Below are 21523 nucleotides of genomic sequence, written 5' to 3' on the forward strand. Positions count from 1 at the left end.
ACAGGACAAGAATAACACTCCAAGTGAAAACCTTGAACTGTTTGTAACACCCAGGCGTCCTGTGTAAGCTCCCGCCACTGCGCCAGGCAGTGTTGTGTCCGTCCCCCCAATGGAAGAAGATAAACATCTGCTACTCTCACCTGAGTTCTGCTGGTGTTTGAAGTTCCCCCTGTTGTTATTCGATTGATAACGGCTCCAGTTGAACCTCCTACGGGAGGGGTAGAAGGTCCCACCACGGGTGGAATCGTACTCGTTCCTGCCCCTGCCAAAGTCGCCTCTTTGGGAGCCTTGTGGACCTCCACGGCCCGACGAGCGACCCCCGCCTCGTCCGGCCCTGTTAAAAACTCCATGGCTGAGAGCTCTCTTAATGCCTGCCTGCGCTTTGTCCAGCGCCGTAAAAGTCCCCACATATTTGGAGACGTCCTTAACAAATTTGTCTCCAAACAGTTGACCCGCTGCTAGGGGTCCTGGCTCAGCATCCGCTTGTTCGGTCAAATTACTATCCATTTTCATGAGTAGCGATTTCCTCCTTTTCGATGAAATGGCACAATTTGCGTTGCCCAGCAAGCAGATGGCTCGCTGGGTCCAACCGGCCAGCACGTCCGGGTCCACCGGTGAGGAAGCTTCTTTGGCCGCTAGAGCCATCTCCAGAATTTTGGCCAAAGGTCCGATTGCGTCCAACATTTTGTCTTGGCATCCTGACCATGCCCTATCCAAACCTCTTTTTGGATCCTTCAAGAATTTCTTCAGGAAGGTCAAGAGACTTGCGTCAATCTTTGGTGTCTCCGCTACTTTGTCCGGGATGTCAGGGCGTGGGCATTCGGACTTAAGACGGTTCCTCACTTCCCTGGGGAAGCTCCGTCTAAGGTTGTCGTGGATATATGCTGCCACCGCTGGAGGTGGTACCCAGTCCTGTGACCTGGGGTGCATAATTTCAGACGGATCGAAAGTAAAAGGTGTATTCACCGGGGCAATACCTGCCTGCGCCTTCTTCGCCTTCATTGGAGGAGGATGCTCCTCGGAAGTATCTGTGTCTGTGCCTGTGGTAGTGTCCGTGTCAGTGTCCGTGTCTGCATGGGTCTTACGTTTTGCCTTGGCCTTGCCGCCGGAATAGGAATGTTCCGCCGTGTCTGGTAAGGTAGCTAGGGCCTGAGAATGAGGCCATGTGGCAGAGTCAACCGCAGGTTGACTAGAAGTGGATGCGTCAGCTTTTTTCTTTTGTGGCTTGTCATAGCCACGCCTCTTGGCGAAGCCCTCCAATTGTTTTCTGATAGGGCGAAGGGCTGAGGCTAGGGCTTGCTGCACTGTCTGTGGGACTGTAGTCTCCATAGCCCTATTGACCGACGATTGGACAGATGCGTCCAAAGCGTTGACCAAATTGTCCTCAAGGACAGCCTCCTGCCGTCCATCATAAACCTCCTCCTCAGCATACTCTTCGTTGTATTGCTCCCACTCGACATTGCAGGGGTGGTTGATCTAAAATGCACTTCAGAGAAGTCAGCACTCCAGGTTCTCCTGAACACTGTCAGCCACAAGGAGGGTCAAGGGGGGGGGGGGGGGGGGGGTCAGCCCTGATAGCACACTTAATTTCAAGAAGTTCAAACCCCCTCAGCAAAGCTGTAGTCACAGGGGTCAGAGACCCAGGCCAAATCCTAAATACACAGAGCGTGTGCACACTCTAAACACTGGCCACAATATTTTACAACCTTTTCAGGCGTTTCACAAGAGCAGAGGGGCCACCGGTATGCAACTATGTCAAAAACGCTATGAAAATCAGTTAAGGGTTCGCGTCGCGACGTACAGCCCAAACGCGACTGAAATCCTACTAAAAAGGAGCCCAATTTCAGCGCGTTTAGGCGCACGCCACGGCCGAGAGCCACCCGGACCCTACTCGCGTCATCGGCCTATGAGGTACGCCATAGCGCCAAACTGGGAAAATAAGCCGGGGCAATAACACAGGCTCAGAAGTGAACAGCGCGGTGTCCGTCTGCCCCCGGTCAGAGACCGTTGCTACCTCGCGCCGCTAGGCGCACTGAAAGCCACTGAGAAAAGAGATTGTAGGCGTAAAGCGCTGAGTGGACCTCCCCGGCCCGGCCCGACGCTACGCTAGCGCTCATGCACACAGACACCCGATATGCTGAACAACCCTTCAGACAGGTAATGACTATAAACAATCTTTGCCCAATCTAGGGCTTGTCTAATCAGCACAATGAGATACTATAAAACACTCATCAAGTAGGCATCATTAAGATATGTTAAGCAGCAGAGGGAGAAAACAACGTGCATTTAACTCTTGCTGTGAGCAGCAAAGAAAGAGGAAGATGGCGGCAGACAGAGGCCTCTTATGGACTAGGGGGGCGTGCCCATGTGCTAGTCATGATGGGATGTGTAGTTGTTTAACGTTTAATTAATGAAAAGCAAGCATTTTCATTGGCTGCTGTGAGCTTCAATAAAGATTGAGAAGCATAATCTGAAGCCTCCGGTCCTGCAATAGAATTATCCGATGCATTACCCACTTCCATGCGTACGTCACGGCGGGCATCGGATGGCCGGGGGCTGTCCGATCTGCGCGCGCAATTCGTCCGCAGAGCGGCGGAATGTGCGCTGCGGCGAAGCGTTCAATAACTCTACCTTTCTTAAATTTCAGCACGTCTAACCTGCCTAAGTAAGTTTAACGGGGGATAAACTACACGGTATTTACTGTTATCATGCAGATTTTAGTAAGTTATTCCCCAACAACCCGTAATATGTGGTATTTAGCGCACTCAATAAATAACACCCCTCTGGCATTGTTATTAATCATATGCGGTATATAGCAGCTCTAGTCGTAATTAGGGCCTCACTCGTAATGAGGCCCTCAGGGTCAGTGGCCGTAATTACAATCCTAGGCAGTATTTAGCGGACCTGAAAAATAATGACACCACAGAGTACGTTATTTATGGGGTGCGATAAATAACACCTATAAAAATGCAGATTTGGGTGTTTAACGCACTAAAATACTCATGATACGGTAAATACCATATACTATGTCCCTATTTCGGCAGGTTTTGACCTGCATAAATTTAACGAATGCCCAGGTATTTAAGGCAAGCCATTATTATCGGAAACGTTAAATAAAAGAAAGCTCGTAATTTTTCCGACCCGTGCTTAAATAGGAGTTTAGGCACCGTCCAAAAATTAACAGACTCACTCGTAAACAGACCAACTACAGTGACATCGCCATAGCCTCCGGCTCCTACAGAGAAAATAAAAGTTTAACGTAGCCGCTAAACTGTTTATCAGAAATGCGCATGCACGTGCCAAAGTCACACAGCCAATCCGTAACAAGCATGCCCCAGCCAATCCACTCAATAGCCAATGAATGACTGTTACGAGCGCAACTGACAAGCATGCCCCAGCCAATCGAATCCATAGCCAATGAATGAGTGTTTACGAGCGCAACTGACAAGCATGCCCCAGCCAATCGAATCCATAGCCAATGAATGAGTGTTACCAGCGCAACTGGCCAATGCCAAATGTACATTGTTTCCGCCTACCTTATTGGTTGTCAGTCTACTTTGTTCCTACTTGCCGAATTTTACGAACAAAATACGTCAATTGAATAAGACACATTGGACTGTACTCTAGAAATATAAATGTTATGGTGAGAGGTGCACAGCTTTACATTTTGGCAACCTTTCTCATATTTAGGTATAGCTGGGGACGGAGTCTGGTTGTTTAAGGCGTGTTGCCTGGCGAGTCGGTGCGTCGTAAAAGCGTCGCCGGAGGCGGGAGATTTGAAGCTTTGGTTCATTCGAGTTCTGCAACTCTTCAGCGAACGACCACTGAGGCCTCCCTGTGCTCGCCATGTCTGAAGCATACTCCCCGGTGCCTCCTGGACTAGGCCGCGAGGAGAGTATGCTCTCCCTGGATGACATCCTTATGTCCCACGAGCGGCTGCCCTGCGTGACTGAGAGCGCATTACCTCGGCTAGGTTTCCTGGAGAAGAGCGGAGAGGGAGACAGCATCCAGCAGGTAATGGCAAGGGTTAATTCCCACGGGTAGTGACATTTGGCAATTTAAATTCACTGGATGGGTGCTATTTTTTGCTGCAAGCGACATCTAGAGATTTACCCCCCCCCCCCCCCATTAAAGTGACGCGCCCAATTGCTGCATTTTCCCCAAGTGTATTTATTTATTATGTATTTAATGCATTTTTGTATAGTGGCGCTTCACAATGAACCAAGTACGTTACATGAGGAAATTTACATACTTACACACGTTGCAGATACAAGCGAGATCGATGAAAAAGTAAAATAAAACAACTACAGGCATAGATTACATATTTACAACCTTGTAATAACTTCCTTGAGGAACATGAAAAGGGATGTATCTGGAAGTGTCTTTGGAAGAGAAGTGATTTGAGGTCCGTTTTGAAACCCGGGATTAGAGGAGGTGGTAAGCAGTAGTGGAGGAAGCGAGTTCCAAATTCTAACTGCATTGCCTAAGAAGGATTGAGCCATCGATCTTCCCTTTTTGAAAGGGGGGGGGACTCAAGCTGTACATTTTCTGCATTATGTGAAGGTCTAGAGCCTCCAGAGATTGTAAGTTTATTCACCAGGTATCGAGGGGAGGAAGTGTGCAACGCTTTGTGGGTGACACAGTCTTGTTGGTTGACCTTGCTTCGATTGAAGAGAAAACAGAATAGGTGTTTTGTGGTCACTTCTGTTGGTCCCAAACACAAAACGAGCCGCTGAATGGGGTACGGATAAAAGAGGGGAAAGGTGAGATTTGGAGAGGCCGGCAAGAAGAGAATTTCAATAGTCCAATCTAGAGAGAACCAGAGACTAGACCAAGGTTTTTAAGTCTTGCTCCGGAAAGAAACATCAGATCCCCCAGAGAAGGCGCAGCTGGTACCATGAATTCTTTGCAATGGAATTGATGTGGGAGTGTAGATTGAGCCTTTGTCAAGTATGACACCAAGGGATTTAGCACTGTCGACAACAATAGGTTTGTTGTTAAGTAAATTCAGCTTTTCTATCCAAGATTGAATGGGAGGAGGAGAGAGTGGGGTAGAGGGGAGGAGGAATTCAGAATGAGTTGATGATCTAACATCCAGTTTTGAATAGAGTTGAGAGTAGCGTTGAGGATTGAGAAGTCATGTGCGGAAGACACCTTAAAGTATATTTGTGTTCATCAGCATAGGGGTGGTAAAGGATCCCAGATTTACTTAGGAGATTTCTCAATGGTTCCAAATAAAGAATTAACAAAGTGAGTGTGAGGATAGATCCTTGAGGGACGCCTTTGACCTACCGCCATTGAAGACGAAAGGCTGTTCGCTATTTTAATCACTTGAGTTCTGTCTGAGAGGAATGAAGAAAACCATTTAAGCACTGTGCCTTCCAAACCCATATTCTGTTTTAAAATGTTAAGGAGAATGTTGTGATTAACAGTGTCAAAGGCGGCAGAAAGGTCTAGAAGAACCAGAAGACCCCCCCCCACCATGTCAAGTACAGGCAGGGCATCGTCGATCACTTGCAGCAGGTCTGTTTCAGTGCTGCAGTCTTGCATGAAACAAGATTGAAATTTGTCGAGAAGATTGTTATCCTTAATGTGTAGGGAAAGTTGTTTCACTACACATCTTTGTGTGATTTTCGCAGGAAAAGGGAGGTAGGTGACGGGCGGAAGTTGTTGAGGTCATTCGCATCAGCGGAGGGTTTTTTCAGAAGTGGGGTAACCTGTCCTGTTTTAAGGGCAACAGGAAGGGAGCCTTGGCTGAGTTAGAGGTTAACCAGACTGGTCCAATAAGAATAACTGTGGGTGGAGAAGTCAGTGGTGATGTCACTCAGGATGGGGTCGAAAGAATGGTTAGAGGGTTTTGTTTTGAGAATGTATTTGAGGAGGACATCTTCAGAGATGACGTCAAAGTTCTGCCAAATAAACTAAGGATCTGTGCACCCCTAGGGGGGTAGGGTGAATGACCTGACCCACCACTGATTTCAGTTTTTCATCCAAGAATATAGCGAATTCTGCTGCTTTCTTTGGCGGATCGTCAGGCTTGAGGGTTGAGGGTGAGAAGGTTGCATAAGTATGCAAGTTTATTTTAGTTTTTATTACCTACTTCTATCGTCATTCACTTTAGTAGAAATAATAATATATGAGGTACGGGACTCCCCTGCCGTACATTCTAAGGATAGTACAAATCACAAAGAAGGTCCATGACCATTGAGGAATGAAGCCGAAGGTCATGGAACCCCAGTGTGAATTGCAATACCCTATAATGTACAGCAGAGGATTCTTTATTCCTTTTAATACATTGTAACTATATAACCCCTATATAACCTCCCTCAAACCACGTACATCCTTGTGTGGTACTGTTTAGTATGAAATAGATAGGATGTTCTAAACCTGAAGAATATAATTAAAATCTTTAGTGGAAAATAAAAGCATAAACAAGTAGGTAATTATTAATAGCAAAAAATACTAGTCCGGTTAAAAAAAACTGCTAAGAATATGCAGAAACATACATAGAGATTCCATTCCACAGGCAGCTTGGACATCACCGTCCGTTCTTTCCTTTAGAACTACAGAGTTTATTCTGTTCAGCGATTCCAGTAACGTTCTTCTTCTTCCTTATACTTATTTTTATATGCTTTTACTGTGGCATTTGAGATATTTGCGTTAAAGTCGCCCGTTATGGGAATTTCCTCCAGACTCGAGGATGGGTTCTCTTAGATCAAATATCTCATTCATCAACTAGTTGAAATCTGGGCCGGAAGGAACATAAATGTTGAATAAGAATAACGTGTCAGCAGAGTAAAGACTTTGGAAAGTTTTATTTTGATTCATTGTATGTTGTTGCACTGGAGTTAGATTATTTCAAAGTCTCACTGTATCTCGATTGTAAGTAGGGTAGAGAGGCCACCCTTGAGATGACCTTTCCTAACCTTTCTTGCAGGAACATCAATGGCGAAGTAATTGTTCCAGTCAAATTTAGGGACAGACCAGGTCTATTGAAGACAAATGATTGCTGGTGATAATCTCATCAGGCTGTGCAATTTAGATATTTCCAGTCTAGCCAGGTTCCACGAGATAATCAACAGATCATCGCTCAAAAGGAAGTTAAGAGCGACTACCTCATTTAATTTTGTCTAAGTTCCCTCAGAGCGAAGACCAAGAGACCTCTATTTTTGTGTTATCCACTTTGAGCAGGCTTTAATTTTATATCTGTCCACCTCCTTCATCAATGTGAATTGTGTGTGTCCACGGGCCCATTATTGCACTCATGGCCCTTCCGACTAGATGGTGAAATTGAATGTTTCACTCCCCTGACAGGTGCCTACTTTGGTAGCAGCGAGGCAGGAGACTTATAATGTATACCCACTTCGTAAAAGCCATTTATATGAAGTCTTTCACTTTCCTGAAGCGCTATCATGGGGATCAAATTTGACCAAAAATCTACGTGCACTGTAGAAAGTATTGCTTATTAGGAATGGACATAAACTTTGTTTCAGAGGAAGTAAGAGATTGGAGTAGCATTAAGTAAGAGATTGGAGTAGCAGGAAGATATGTAGTAGCCGTAAAATTCTTTGCCTATTTTGAGGATCATTCCTGTTTGCAAAAAGATCTGAAATCTCAATAGCGATTTAATATTGGCTCTGCGAAAGACGACCCACCGTTAGAGCTTACTGCCAGGACTGCATGTGGAGGGGACCTGCTATCCAGTAGAAACATTGATCTTACAAAGTTTTGGGCCTGTGGGTCTAATTGCGTGTGTACTACTTTTTTGAATTGGAGGAGGGACATATTTGGTACTTGCACATCTTGTGAATTTGTCTTTTTATTTGTGAAACTACTTGCTCCATTTACCTTAGCGCTTGTGTGGGCGTCTGTTATAGCAAACTATTCTTCTGGACAGTAATTCTGCAATTTGCTTTTTTCTTTTTCCTCACAGACTTCTTTACTTTTGCCTTGCTTCTGTTAGCCTTCTTTGGGTCTGTTTCTTGTGCTGTTGAAGAGGGATTTTGAGAGGAACCTGCTCCATTGAGGCAATTAAATATCTGGTAAGGGAGGAGAAGCTATCTCCATACTTGCCTTCAGATCAAGTGATGATTCTGCAAATAGCTTGCGTAGCGAGAAAACTGCTCCTGTTCCTTCCCCATTCTCTTTTTTTCCCTTTTTGTGTTCTTTTGCTTCTTTGAGTTGCACTTGACTACTTGTGAGAATTCCATGTAGATTGTGGGTTTTGGCAGTCTACAACCTCACCTGTTTGAACTTCCATTCCAAAATCTACCCTTCCGGCAGTGGATAGGCCATTTTGATTAATTAGACATTTGGTATTGCAGTTTGGATTTCTAGTGTGTGATCGGTACTGAATGTTACTTTTTCCAGCAATAGTAGTATAGATTCAAGTACCCTCTGTAATATTCGAAGAGACTCGGAGATGATTCCATGCTCATTAGCAGGTTGAAATTATGTTAATAGAGGAAAATGTGGGGGGCGGGATTGATTCACTTATATCTCTGTTATATTGCTCAGAGTACTATTAAATAGTTCTTAAGTCTCTTTCAATGGCTTGCTCCCAGCAGTATAAGGGATCTGAATCGGTTCTGTATCGGGTAGTGTATCTGTTGGCGAGGTGTGAATAGAGGTGACTTCTGGAATTATCAACTGGTTACTTGATTCACTGAAAAGAGCGGTGCTGTTTATTTCTGCGTTGACTTCTGCTTTTGGTACTTGTTCCACACTAAGCCAATTGCTGTGATGTCACTTAACTCTGCATCAATCCTTATACTTCCTTTTGATGTGTTCCCATTCCCAGGTGCTGTAGGAGCTATCACAGGGAAGACTTCAGGGATCGATGTTAGTCCTTCTTGCCTCTCCTATTTTTTGTACCGTTCCTTGACGCTTCATTACAACTGTGGGATTTCTTAGCTTTTTAATTGTCATGGTGAAGGGATGACTTTTTTCGCCCCCTTGGTTGTTGTTGATCCCCACCTTCACCCACAACAATGAACGTTCCAGATCTCTTAGTATAGTGTACCAACCTTCTAGGGTAAAACTTAAATTAGTGGCCTGGCACGAGTATGATCATATCTAAAGGATAAAAGAAACTGAGTGAAGTTTAATTGAGGATTTATGTGAATCAAGGTGATGGTGTACAATGGGCAGACAAACTGGGTGGCGCTTCTACTGTTTCCCCCGTTGACAAACAAATCTGCAACGCGTTCCGCGAGTTCTAGTGCTCCACCTCCGCAAGTGACACTCCTTTAGCTAGGCCACTTCAGTGGGTCTGGGACACGCCTTTTGCTGAGGACTCTAGGCCGGGAGTTCTAGTGCTCCACCTCCGCAAGTGACACTCCTTTAGCTGGGCCACTTCAGTGGGTCTGGGACACGCCTTTTGCTGAGGACTCTAGGCCTACAGCCTCTTCCACCACTGTGCGCTGAACCTCAGTGCCTCACTGAGTCGCATGGTGAGGCTCACAGCAGAGTGCCCATTTTAAACAACTCTCTAAACTCTGTAGTTGATTCTGGTCGCACAATCCTCCGCCTATTACAGGTCTCTAATATGCCCCAGTCAGAGCAGACAGTATGATATTCTCGGGTTCTGGATGTTGCGAGTCACAGCCTTCAGATGCACAAAATAGTTATAGCAGAGTGCCAAGTGTAAGGGAGACCCCCTCCCACCTGTTCCGTTCCCTTGGCTTTAGCACTCCGCTTAGTTTTGTCTGTCAATTATTGAGGGGTTCCAATTAGTATGGTGCTCAGGATCTGGGGCAGTGGACACCAATGTTGAGCAAGAACTCCAGAGGACCAGAAGTCGAGGCCCAAGAAGTCATGACATCTCGGTGAAGGTATGGAGCGCCTGGCCGGGAGAACCGAATTAGCAGGGGAGGGCCCATGGCGGTGCTCTGTTTACCGCCCCAAAGCTTCCACAGAAGTGCACTTTCATAGCTGCCAAGGTTTCAGATTGCTATGTGTGACATTTTCATAATTTTAGTGTATTATGAGTGACATTTCAATGACTGAATGACACTTTCTCCCGAGCAAAATGAAGCAATGAAGATGAGGGAAACGTATATAAATCCTACATTACACCCATTTGAGCAACGAGAAACTCTAAGGAGCGCTTAAAACAGCTGCAAAGCACCAGAAATGAAAGGGAACTAACATGTTGCCCATCTAACCTGATTGGACAGTGGCCTCAGACACTCTGCATCAGGCAAGGCTCAGGAGAGTGAGGGTGAGGCACACATAAGTTACAGCCAGCCAGGGCGGTGTTGTGTGTAAAATGGTATGTCCCCTTAAGAGAAAATATGAACATATGGCAGACACTGACACACCAAAAGAGGACAGGTTAATGTTTGACATGGGCTACAAAAGGGGTGTGCAGTTTCATCTTTTTTTTTTATTAATCCACCATACGTTTTGGCAGGAGGAGCACTTTATCAGTTTCCCAGCTGAGGACGGATGGCCCATTAATGTTAAACACGAAAGCCTGGAACAACTATTAAAGTCAGAAAGTGTAATGGTAATATTGTGGAAAGCGTCTAGACTAATGGCCATTCAGAAATGACATTCCCCATTTGTAATGTATAAGAGAAGTCATGAGCACAAAAAGCTATATATCGATGTACTGTAGCACATAAACAGGTAAGTGCTGTCAGCCAAACAGAGCGAGAATAAAAGAGAGCTGCACTCGTGAGACAGTGAGTTCATGTACCTGCAGGGCTGTGGACTGATGCTGGGCCACAAATGTTGCCTTGGGTGATACAATATAACATGCACTGTTTTAAATAGTTTTTTTAGCATGAATTTATCAAGAATGACTTTTCAAATTCTGTTGCTCAACGACACTAAAGTATGTTACGATTTTCAGTGACAATGGACGGTGAATGCAAAAGCAGAAGAGATAATCTAATATAATACAGATCTTGCTTTAAATTAATTTAGGAAACAGACCCTGTATGGGACCTCTATTCAATAAAAACACAAACCTTTCCCTTGCAAAGCTCGAGGTTAGCACCTCTCTATATGCACGTCACAGTATCAAATTATGAAAAAATTGGCTTACCATGATGAAGTATACATGTCCAGTGCCGGCTGATTAGAACCTCAACACCTTCAGAGGCAGTAGGTTGGTTGCCGGGCTCCTACAATGGTTAGCCCTCTCAATCAATTCTGGCCTTGCACTTTCAGTGCTCTATAATTGAAGGCAGCGACTCCGGTCTGCAGAGGTGTAAGGCTGGCTGCAGACAGGGTCAGACTGTGAGTCACAGCGGACCCTGGCAATTTGAATTTGCCACCCTGGGGTCCAGCCTGCCTCCAGTGATAGTCATGTTGGATGCTCAGCTGTCCTGATTCCTGTGAGTCTCGGGTAGAACCGTCCAGTAACAGACCGTTCTGGTGGCCGCTGCGACACTGACTTCTTTCCGTCTTCCTCGGCTGTTGTAATATACTGAAAGAAGCGGGGAGAAGTAATAACTACAGCTGAAAGGATGTGGTGGCTCGGGCCGGTGCACGCTGCAGAAAAGAGAGCTGCGAGCTCCTCAGCCGGCGCCATGATTATTTAAAGCGCTCCGGCAATTACTATATGCACTGCAAACTAGCCAGTCGAGCCGCCTTCTAGCCCGCAAAATACACTTCCCGTTCTCTGAAGAAGGGTACAACATCTCCTCCCATTGACGTCAGGCTGCTAGTAAGGGCCGCCGGGATTGGAAGCACAGTCATGATACATTGTAGCAGTTCAGTGAGCAAGCCCAAGCTTGATGCAGCAGCATGGGGAAGCCACAGGCTGCCACATACTCCGTTTTATCAGCTATTTTAGTGACAGCTGACACACAGCATATGTTTAACAATGCATTTCAGTGCGGTAATGCGGAGTACCACACTGAAATGCGTTAGTCTAATGCATGATGGGTGGCACTTGGCAGGACTGCACTTTCCAGGAGCCGTGGGCAGGAGAGAAAGCGGGGGCTTGGCTAGAGTGAATGAGAGCCAATAATCTCCTCTGAAGGCAGAATGCTGGGAGACAATGCACCCAGCACACCGCTGACTTCTGCTGCAGTCCCCCCATTTTGCATGGCTCGTAACACCTAGATTTCTTGTGACCACACAACTGCGTTCTGTAGTTCTTGAGTACAATATTAGTATCTAACTTACCCACTTCCTCATTCAAGCCCATGCTTTTTTCCCTTAACCCTTCAAAAAACTCATCTATCCTGTTAAATGTCTAGATATCATTATTGAGCTTGGTTCAAACCATTCTGTGATCTCGATAAAATAAACCATCATTTAAAAAAAAGCGCATTATATAAAGCATTGGACTATCACTGACTTCCTTGCTTGCTATGCACTGGACCTTACATACAAAAGAAAGACCGACCTTTGTCACAGGGTCAGCACTTCAAATTTTAGATCTAAAATGGCACTTTGGATTTCAGACTGATAGTTACTCGATGGTTCCTCTGGGAGGGGTTACATATGGAAATGATTCTGAATTGAAAATGAGGTGGAGAAGGAAAAGGGCATGTGGACAACATAGAGGAAACATGAGGACTCCTGTGTATCATACAAAGGTCATTCTTTTGTTTGCAGTGGACAGGGCCATACTTGGTATTCTCCTGGATGGAATGCATGCTGTAGGTAATCTCGGAAAGCAGGCTATTTGGATCTAGCAAGACAATGTCCTTCTGGGAACCTTTAGGTGGGTGTTTCTCTGTACATCTCTGGTGATTTTTTTTTTTTAGCGTATTTCTAGGAAGCATTGTGTGAAGATACACACGGGCAACATCTCTCCCAAATTGTCTTTGCTCTTACATGGGATTTAGAAAATAGAGGATGTGCTCTAGAATGGCTGTACTTTGAGGATTGGGTGCATGCATTAAGGTGTCTCCCTATTGCTCGGGCTTGTGATCCTTCTAGTGGGATGATTTGTAGGTAGCAACTGACCCTGAGTGTGAAGCACTGGTGGGGGTGATCTGTAATCTAAAGTTTAGCTGCTGATGCATAATAATTTTTATCCCCTCTAGGGCTCAAAGATGGAGCTTCCTCTATGGCTGGTGAAGGGTCTTTATGACAGCAAGCGGCGTATTATCTCAGTGGAGCTGCCTAAGATCTACAGAGCAGGTTGGAGGACTGTTTTCAGTGCTGATGCTAATGTTGTTGATCTTCACAAGATGGGTCCACATTATTATGGATTTGGCTCGCAACTTCTTCACTTCGAAAGTCCAGAAAATACAGAGATTGCAAAGACTATCTTGCAGGTCAGTGCGAACAATTCCTGGCATTCTCTTTGGGTGTAAGAAGCCTCTTCATGAGATAGAAACCTTGCAAACTGAGGTCTATTAACTTCCTTTAAGCTAATGTCCTGGACAGTGAGGAAAAAAAAACATTGTTTGACAAATTGTTCTTGGGGCTTTTTGTAAAATTAGCTATTCTTATTTTACCTCAAAGACCGCTTTAAATGTAATGCTTGTCAACTGTTTGCCTTCAGCACATCTTTCACACAAATGGTTTGACAAAGCAATAAACAAACTAAAATGCTTAATTTTAAATTGAGCACCAAACATCAGCAACGTAGTCTGGTGCAAACCTATTGTTTCTGAGCCCTCATGTTCGGTGGTTTGGAATACACCTACATACTTGGGCTCCTATTTGATCTATGGAAGTATCTGACCTACCTCACATTTCAGGAAGAGTGCGGTAAGAGTTGCATCTCAACAAATGAAAACCTTTGTAAAACATGGAAGATTTTCTGCACTATCTCTCTCTCTCTAATGTGTATATGTAAGTTTTTTTTTTTTTTAGGGAACTGTCATAACTACTGAACGCTGCTTTATTTGTATAGTTTACTGATCATCTGCTCTTTTTGGGGCTTCTTGGTAGATTGGAAAATTGAAGGAGTGCTGATAGTGTAAGCCTAGACCTAAGAGAAGGTTCTTTAGTATAGCCAAGGCACTTTGGTATAGCCACGTCCTCCCTTTATCCCATCAAGACGTTTTGCAGAGGAAGGGTATGACACATGAAATAAATTGGCCTGCGGGAGAGTGGGGGCAATCTTGGGACAAATACCTTTATTTGGAGTGCTGAGTTTGGTTTAGCAGTAGTGAAGAAGATGGCCGATACGTAGAAAAATTCCAGATGGACCTAAACTAAATATAAATCATTAACGTTATAGTGTACTGGATTCAGGCACAATTCACTTATCACTGGAGTCTTTTCAGTTAATGAATTAGTGAGGCCAGCCATGCCCCAGTAGAGAATGCGGTCTTGTTGGCTCTGTAAATATGTTGTAGCATTTGAATAGAGCTTACTACCCATATGTAGGGTATTGGAACTCTTAACCTCACGGATAGCAAGTTACACAGTGTACTATGTGTGACTAAAAGGGTGTTTTTGTTGTGAGGTTTTATGGAAGTATTTTCATGTTGTGCGTGATGACCACCGAGGTGCGGTTATCGTTGTATGGGATACAGCACGTCAGTGTGATTGCTGAGGCTATTTGAGAAATAGAAACGTAAATTATAATAATTGTAAGCAGGACTAGGCAGCAGAGTGCCAGCGGTAACATGTGATACTAATGATACGTCAGTGTTTATAACGGGCATTCAATTCAGCTTTATTAGACGCACAACAATGATTTGATTCCACAGAAGGATATTGAAATTTGAAACAATATTGGACCAGAAGTATTAGTATAGGCCATTAGTTACTCTGAGACTACATATAAAACCAGTGGCTTTTTAGCTAGCATATTTGCAAATTTGTTTTAAGAAATGTACTATTTGCTCAAGTTTGTGTTGTGCCTACCGCTGGCAATATGGAATGATTCCAGCGTTTGTTGCATGGGACCATTGCGTTGCTAGCAAACTGTAGAGGAATCACTTTGGAATTGTTTTTGTCTGGCAGAATATTTTCGTAGGCTGATGGTAGATAGTGTCCCACACTGGAACTCTGTTCTATAGGTATCCATTACTAACCTTCGTATGATGCACAAAATCAACTTGTAGTTGCTTTTAATGTACTGATGTGAAATGGATACCAGGTTGTCTTGAGGATATTAACATTTTAGTGAAGGTTCTTGCCTACTTTTGATGATTTAAGGATCCTTTCCGTTTGGCATTTTAATGATTGTGACAGTCATCTGATTCCCAGATAGTGCATAATGGAGTAGCATGTACCATTCAATGTACACACTTAAAAATCTTTCCACAAAGATTAGGGGGCTCACGATAAGAATGGTAAACGATGAAAATTGGACCTGCCAATGTCACCAACTTGCCCACATTCTTCTTCATGTGCATTTTCTCTGTATTAGGTTATAGCTCCGGGATACTCCTTTTGGAGTGAGCTGTTCGCTCTATATCAAATTCTGATAACTGTTTCGGGATCCCGATTGTCCAAAAGGCGTTTTCAATATGTATCATTTACTGCTTGTAATCACTATGAGGAAAATTAAAAATTCTCCCAACATGGGCGCCTTCCTCACAAGAAAAATGTCTGCATTAGATAATTTTCAATCCACCATCCTCAGCCCTGCTACCGCAGTCTACAAAAGGCTGAAGGCCTTCACTCTGTTTTCTGTCGAAGAATTTATTGGCTTCATTCCATCTGGCCAAAAATCTGAATCTCCAGCGAAACCCTTTCCTTCTGACCCCTTTAAAGAAAGTCCTAGGCTCTACCTCAAATTCTTCCAGCGCTAGAAGCTTTCTCCATTAATATTTTTAAACTGGAACCTCTTCTATCGAATCTTGTACCGCATGCATATGTTAAAGAAGCGAGACTGGCTATCTAAAACTCAGAATTGCAGATGTAATTCAAAATGTATATGCCTTGACAAAACTTATTGAAATGAGCTTTTCTACAGCTTACTCAATACATGAAGTCCAACTTATCTCTTCCCCTTAAAGGGGAAGGATGGTTTTTAGGATGTCAGAGAGCGGGCGCACTGCCAGTATAGAAGCACTGTAGGAACAATAGAGTGTGGTGCAACTGGGCGAGTGGATAACCATATAACCACTCAAGGAGAAGCGAGCAAGCTCACCAATCCACAATAACACTAAACAGCAAGCCCTATGCACACACTTGACGAGTAGAAAACGGAAACAGTGTCCTGATGTAAGAATTCAAAATTGCAGAGAAACAACAGTAATATGCAATTAAATATATATAAGTGATTGAATGTCAATAAAGAAGTCTTGGTCTCCTTGCTTTATTCCAACACAGCATGTGAACAACCAGCCGACACGTGTTTCATCGCATCTTGCGAATCTTCAGGGCTCCATTGGTTGTGTATTGGACCGTAGGGCCGCTCTTCCGGTGATACTTCCGACCCGGAAGGGCCCAAGACCATCCAAACGTTGTTGGGAAATGAGGTATATTCGCTTGTAAGCGTAGTGCGCTTGTTATGGGTTGCCCGGGGGAAGGCGTACTTCTCGATCACTTTGTGTCTGAAATTTCGATGTATCTCGATTATTGGGAATGATTCCGTAGCCTGTTCCGGACTTGGTGTCTGTTGGCGTCTTGTTGCTTCCCTCTTCTCCCGGGTCTCCTCGTTCGCACTTGTGTGCATAGGGCTTGCTGTTTAGTGTTATCTCTTCCCCTTCCCTATTCTGTGCAAGTCCTCTCTCCTCATCCAACTTCTTCTTTGGCCTAATCTGCTGTAACTACACGTATGACGCTAAGATCTTCCTCAAACCTAAAAATCTTTCTAACTTGAACTCATCCATGCTATAATTACTTCTAGCAGTCAATCTCTTGCTGACGAGAAAGCACTTGAACCTAAGCCCTGGCAAAAAGCCGAATTTCTAAGTACTGACTTAAGGCAGTGCCCTTCATTTTGAAATAGCCCATCCTAGACTTACGGTATTGGGGTCCCTAGTTCTGCTCACATGGCACCCCAGCTCACCACCTGCACCGTATTAAGAGGAATCTGATCTTTGTTACAAGAAACCATCTCCAGTGCCCTTGATCACATTTAGTTGGCTTTGCAGACTATTCTCTGGCCACCACTGGACCGCCTGATCTTGGTGACCCTATATGTTGCATAGCTTGCCCTTCATGGTATAATACCAAATTTCCTCCACCAAAAAATATGCTTCTCCCACCTAGATGGAGCCCCATTAATTCATTTTATTTTCGCTTTGTCATTTAGACTTTTGTATATAAAAATGTAAAACATATTGTTGAAATTTTATAAAAATGGAGCAGAGTAGGAAGGATGAGTAGGATCCATGTCAGGGGAGCCATGTGTCCACAGGCCCTGGAAGTGGAGAGAAGAGTGAGGGCTTTCGCCGCTCATTGTGATCGGAAGAGAACGCCCATGTGAAGATAATTTCAGTTTGTATCTTCCTTTTCTTAGCCTTGCATTGTTTATGCAAAGTGTAAGTATGGTCACTTGTGATGGTTGTCTGCAATGGTAGTTTTCAGTTTTTGTTTTTCTGCCAGAAACCTTTTATGGCTGTTGCCTCTTTAATTTTGTCCAGTTGAATTATTAGTTGACTTTTGTTTCTTATGGTTCAGGACAAAGATGGAAGCTGCTGGCAGGTGCTTGGCTTAGATTTAATAACTTGTCCACGCTTTCCCTGGAGGAGGACCCTGCTAGTGTGGATGGTCATGCACTGTTCTTGGTTAGAGAGAGAATTTTTATCCACCTAATTTCTGCTTCGTGGATGAGACCTCAGACCGATTTTGGTTCCTGTGGTTTTCCCAGCTACTATGAAGAATGCAGCAACTTTGTGGGTGAATTCAAAATGGCAATTACCCAGATGCACTGTGGAAGTTTATATGGTCTTTTTAGTTTGGTTTGCCTTTTCAATTTCTCTAGAAATGTCCTTCTGCTTTTTTAATTCTATTCACGTTAATGTTTTCAGTTGAATTCCCATTGCCTGACCTATTGAATCTTTGATACACAAAGTTTCTGCGCACCTCTCTACTGTGTTGAGTAGTGCGATATGGTTGCTGTTGTGAGTATAATTTGAATGCCTATACTGATCGCATACATAAAAGGTGGAGATGAAATTCTTAAATTACTCTTGGCAGCTACTCTGGACTGCGTCCCGGTACATCATTTTTTTTGCTCGCAATGCCACCTTAATTTTGACAAAGCCATATGCAACTCGGTCTTGACCCTGGTCCAATGAGAGAAGTCCAGCTTGAGCTGCCCAGCCATCCCTGAACTGGAACATTTTCAATCAAGGGCCGGTTTTGCCTTAGTTAGGGGTCATCAGCCAGGTACCCCTTGGTCTCAGTGGCACAGTGTGTACCTGACCCATTCCTGGGCGTACCCGTCCCACTTAGGGCGACAAACTAAAGAGTACAAAAAAGTGATGGATGAAATTGACCATGTCTGCCGTTTCTTGCTATTCTTGCCGGTTGAGTTCCAAGTATTACTTTTTCTAATTGTTTTGTAGGCCTTCTGCTCTTGAGGGAAACGGCGAGCTATCAACAACTCAGGCAGGATATTCATTTTCGGTTTTGTTTCTTGCACTATTTGACTTTTCATGATGGTTTTATATTCAGTATTATTACCTTTTACCCTAGCTCTTGTAGATCGGCTAGGCTGTGCATATTTTGCTGCATTAGGCTGCGAAGCTCATTACCCGTCTTCGGCATTGTAGCTCAGCCAGAGTAAATGCACAGTCTGCTTGGAGGGCTGCTGTTAGCGAAGGCTGCGGGATCTGAGCATGTATTCCCAATGTTTCTTCTCCAATGTTCACAGATCCAAGATGTTCTACATGTCTGACTATACCTATTCTTCGTAGGTATAGGTTAAGTCCATTTTTGCTTGTTCTTTGGTTGGCACATAGAACAGTTTTCTTCTCAAAACAGTGTGTGAAGCATAGGATGCAACTGGAAAATGCTTCCGTTTGGCCGATGGACGTCTCTGTGTGTGGTTCCAAGAGCCCAAAGCAGCAAAGTTAATGCCCTTGTAGGTGAAGGTATGCACCCTTTGTAATGGTGGTCTTTTCCAGTAGAATTGTGTGGCTCTTGAATTCTTGGACTGGGGTCCCCAAACTATGATCTTGCTTTTCCTTTTGTTGATTGTGATGCTGTTCTCTTAACAAGTTTTCCCTGTATACAAGTAATTTTTTTGGAGCGTTTGGTGTACGTCCGAGGATGACTGTTATTGGCGTACAGGATGATGGGGATGTAGATGTTTTGGATTTTTGGTGCATCTACTACAAGCTACAGTAGGACATCTGGTAGGCTGTTTATGTTGAACAAGAGACAGCCTTGTTTTAATCGAGATTTGATGGCGAGATTTTGAGTCAGACGACTGTTTGACCCGAACCACACTTCCACAGGAAAGGGTTGATGAATGTTTTTCCCTGCTTTGACCATAGTGTCACAGTCTACGCAGTCAAAGACCAATAACAAATCGAGGACACTTTAATCTGTTTTGAATGTGTTGACTCCTGGTGTTCGGGTGGGAAGGTTTGTCAATAGTGAGGAGGCCAGGTCTGAATCCGCCGAAGGGTTAGAATTCCTTCATTTGCCATTCTGTGATGTTTTTCAAGTTTTATGCTAGTGAAAACCTTTGCCTCTTTGTCTATGAAACCTAAGGGTGTGTATAATTTGTTGGTCTGTGAGCCTGACTTTTTTTCTTTTTTTTTTAAATTGGGGCTATGATGTTATTGGTCCATGAGCCTTGGAAGAAGATGATTTCTATACATGGATGAAATAGTATTTGAAGGATTTTTACCAGCTGTTTGGGGAAGATTCGAACCATTTGTTTGGGGCGATGTTCGGTCCGGGGCCATTTTTATTTTTCAGGTTTGAGATTGCCTCTTCAATCTGGTTGAGAGAGAACCACTTTTTAATTTCATTTATATTAATGTTTCTCTCTGGTATAGTTTTCAGATGTTGTGAAAGTTCAGTTAATGCGCCGCCATTTCTTTTATTTACAGACTTTGCTTCCTGGATGTTTTTCATGAGTAGAGTTTAGGTGAAATGAAAGTTCGCCTGCTCGGTCTGCAGTAGTGGGACTCAAAATTCTGGCGCAGCTTGTTTTGGAAATGGTTGACCCATGCAGCCATTGGAAATTTTGGACTCCTCTTCCCAAAGCATTTTGGGCCATATGTATCAAGAAGCCATTTTGCGAATCTCAAATAGTGATTTTTGTGAATCGCTATTTGAGAATCGCAAAATGCTATGTATGTAGGATTTGCAATAAATTTAGCGAATTCTACATATTTCTTAATTGCAATTCGCAATTAAGGAATACCTCCCCATTTATTCCTATGGGCCTAGATAAAAATGAATGGGAAGACATTCTCAATTTGCGATTAGCAATTAGCGAATCACAAATTGAGAATGCAATTGCAAGGGTGCAGGGGTGTCCAAAGGACACCCTGTTGCACCCCTGACATAAGCATGGGTGCACATGTGGCGCACATACATGTCCTAAGGACATGTATGTGCTTCACATTGCACTTTGAAAAATGCAAAAAAGTGAATTTTTCAAAGAATTCGCAAATTACCACCAACGTGAAGTTGGTGGTAATTTGCGATTCCTTAAGGCCAATTTGCATTTTTATATGCTTCTTACATTGCATTTAAGGAATCGCAAAATAAGGAATCGCAAATCTTGCGATTCCTTATGTTGCATGCAGATTTCTTTGATACATACCATTTAGCAAATTCTGCGATTTTCGGCGTTTGCAAACGCATTAGTGCTTGATACATATGGGCCTTGGTGTCTTTGACTGCTCTGGTCTGCTGGATGTCTTTCCATTTCCTGTGATAGAATTTAGTTAACATTTTTTTTAAATAAATAGATTTTTATTGATTTCACAAACCGCACCAGCCATTCATCAAGAAGTTTACATTTTTTTTATTGCTGACTGTATTATTTCCTAAGATTTTGATTTTTATCTCCTTTAGGATGAAGTGGTTTGTGCTATCAATTGTCACATCAATTATTTGTTCTTGGGTGCATTTATCCAACCAAGTAATTGTTTGGATTGGCTTGTGTTTTTGGGCTTTGTTCTCTGGGAAGAGGGGAGGGAATTATGGCTTTTAAGCAAATATTTCTGCTATTTCCTTGAAGAGGGCCAAGTTCTCATGTTGTTGTATTTGTTGGCGAATTACCATCATCTTCATTATGGTATTGTGTCTTAACGTGAAAGTTTTTGTTCGGGCAGTGACTCCCCCAGGACTTCTGAGTTGATTCATCTCCATTACTGGCAGGGTCGCCCTCCAATTTCACAGGGCTTCCGGGCAAAGATTTCATAAATGATCTTAGCAGGGGGATTCTTTACTTGAGTATGTGGATTATGATCACTTTCAACACTGACAGTTTTATATCTGAGCATTGAAGTGTGGGATGCTGAGGTCATTCTGTTTCTAGAGGAGTATTTTTCAAGTGCCCTTCTTTGGGGTCTTTTGGCATGAAAAGGGTGGATTAGGATCGGGCCCCATGGCTTATTTAACTTTCATGAGGGCTTCGTTGTGCGCACACCAATTGCTTAGCTTCATGTTGAAGTCCTCTCCTTTGATGACTTGACGGTGGGAGTTTGTCCACAATATAATTTCCGAGTAG

At 43.7% G+C, this 21523-nt stretch overlaps 1 protein-coding gene across 1 annotated transcript in view; it reads left to right on the forward strand.

Annotated features, from left to right (window-relative positions):
• Window positions 1-3559: 3559 nt before the first annotated feature.
• Window positions 3560-21523, forward strand: part of GINS3 (GINS complex subunit 3) — a 30906-nt gene continuing 12942 nt past the window's right edge. Inside the window, exons 1-2 of the mRNA XM_086947795.1 lie at window positions 3560-4014; window positions 13011-13244. Coding sequence (XP_086803921.1) covers window positions 3847-4014; window positions 13011-13244 — 402 coding nt within the window. The 5' untranslated portion in view covers window positions 3560-3846. The remainder of the gene's footprint in view (window positions 4015-13010; window positions 13245-21523) is intronic.

This window comes from Lissotriton vulgaris, chromosome 12 (assembly GCF_964263255.1).
Source record: "Lissotriton vulgaris chromosome 12, aLisVul1.2, whole genome shotgun sequence".
Classification (NCBI taxonomy): Eukaryota; Metazoa; Chordata; class Amphibia; order Caudata; family Salamandridae; genus Lissotriton; species Lissotriton vulgaris.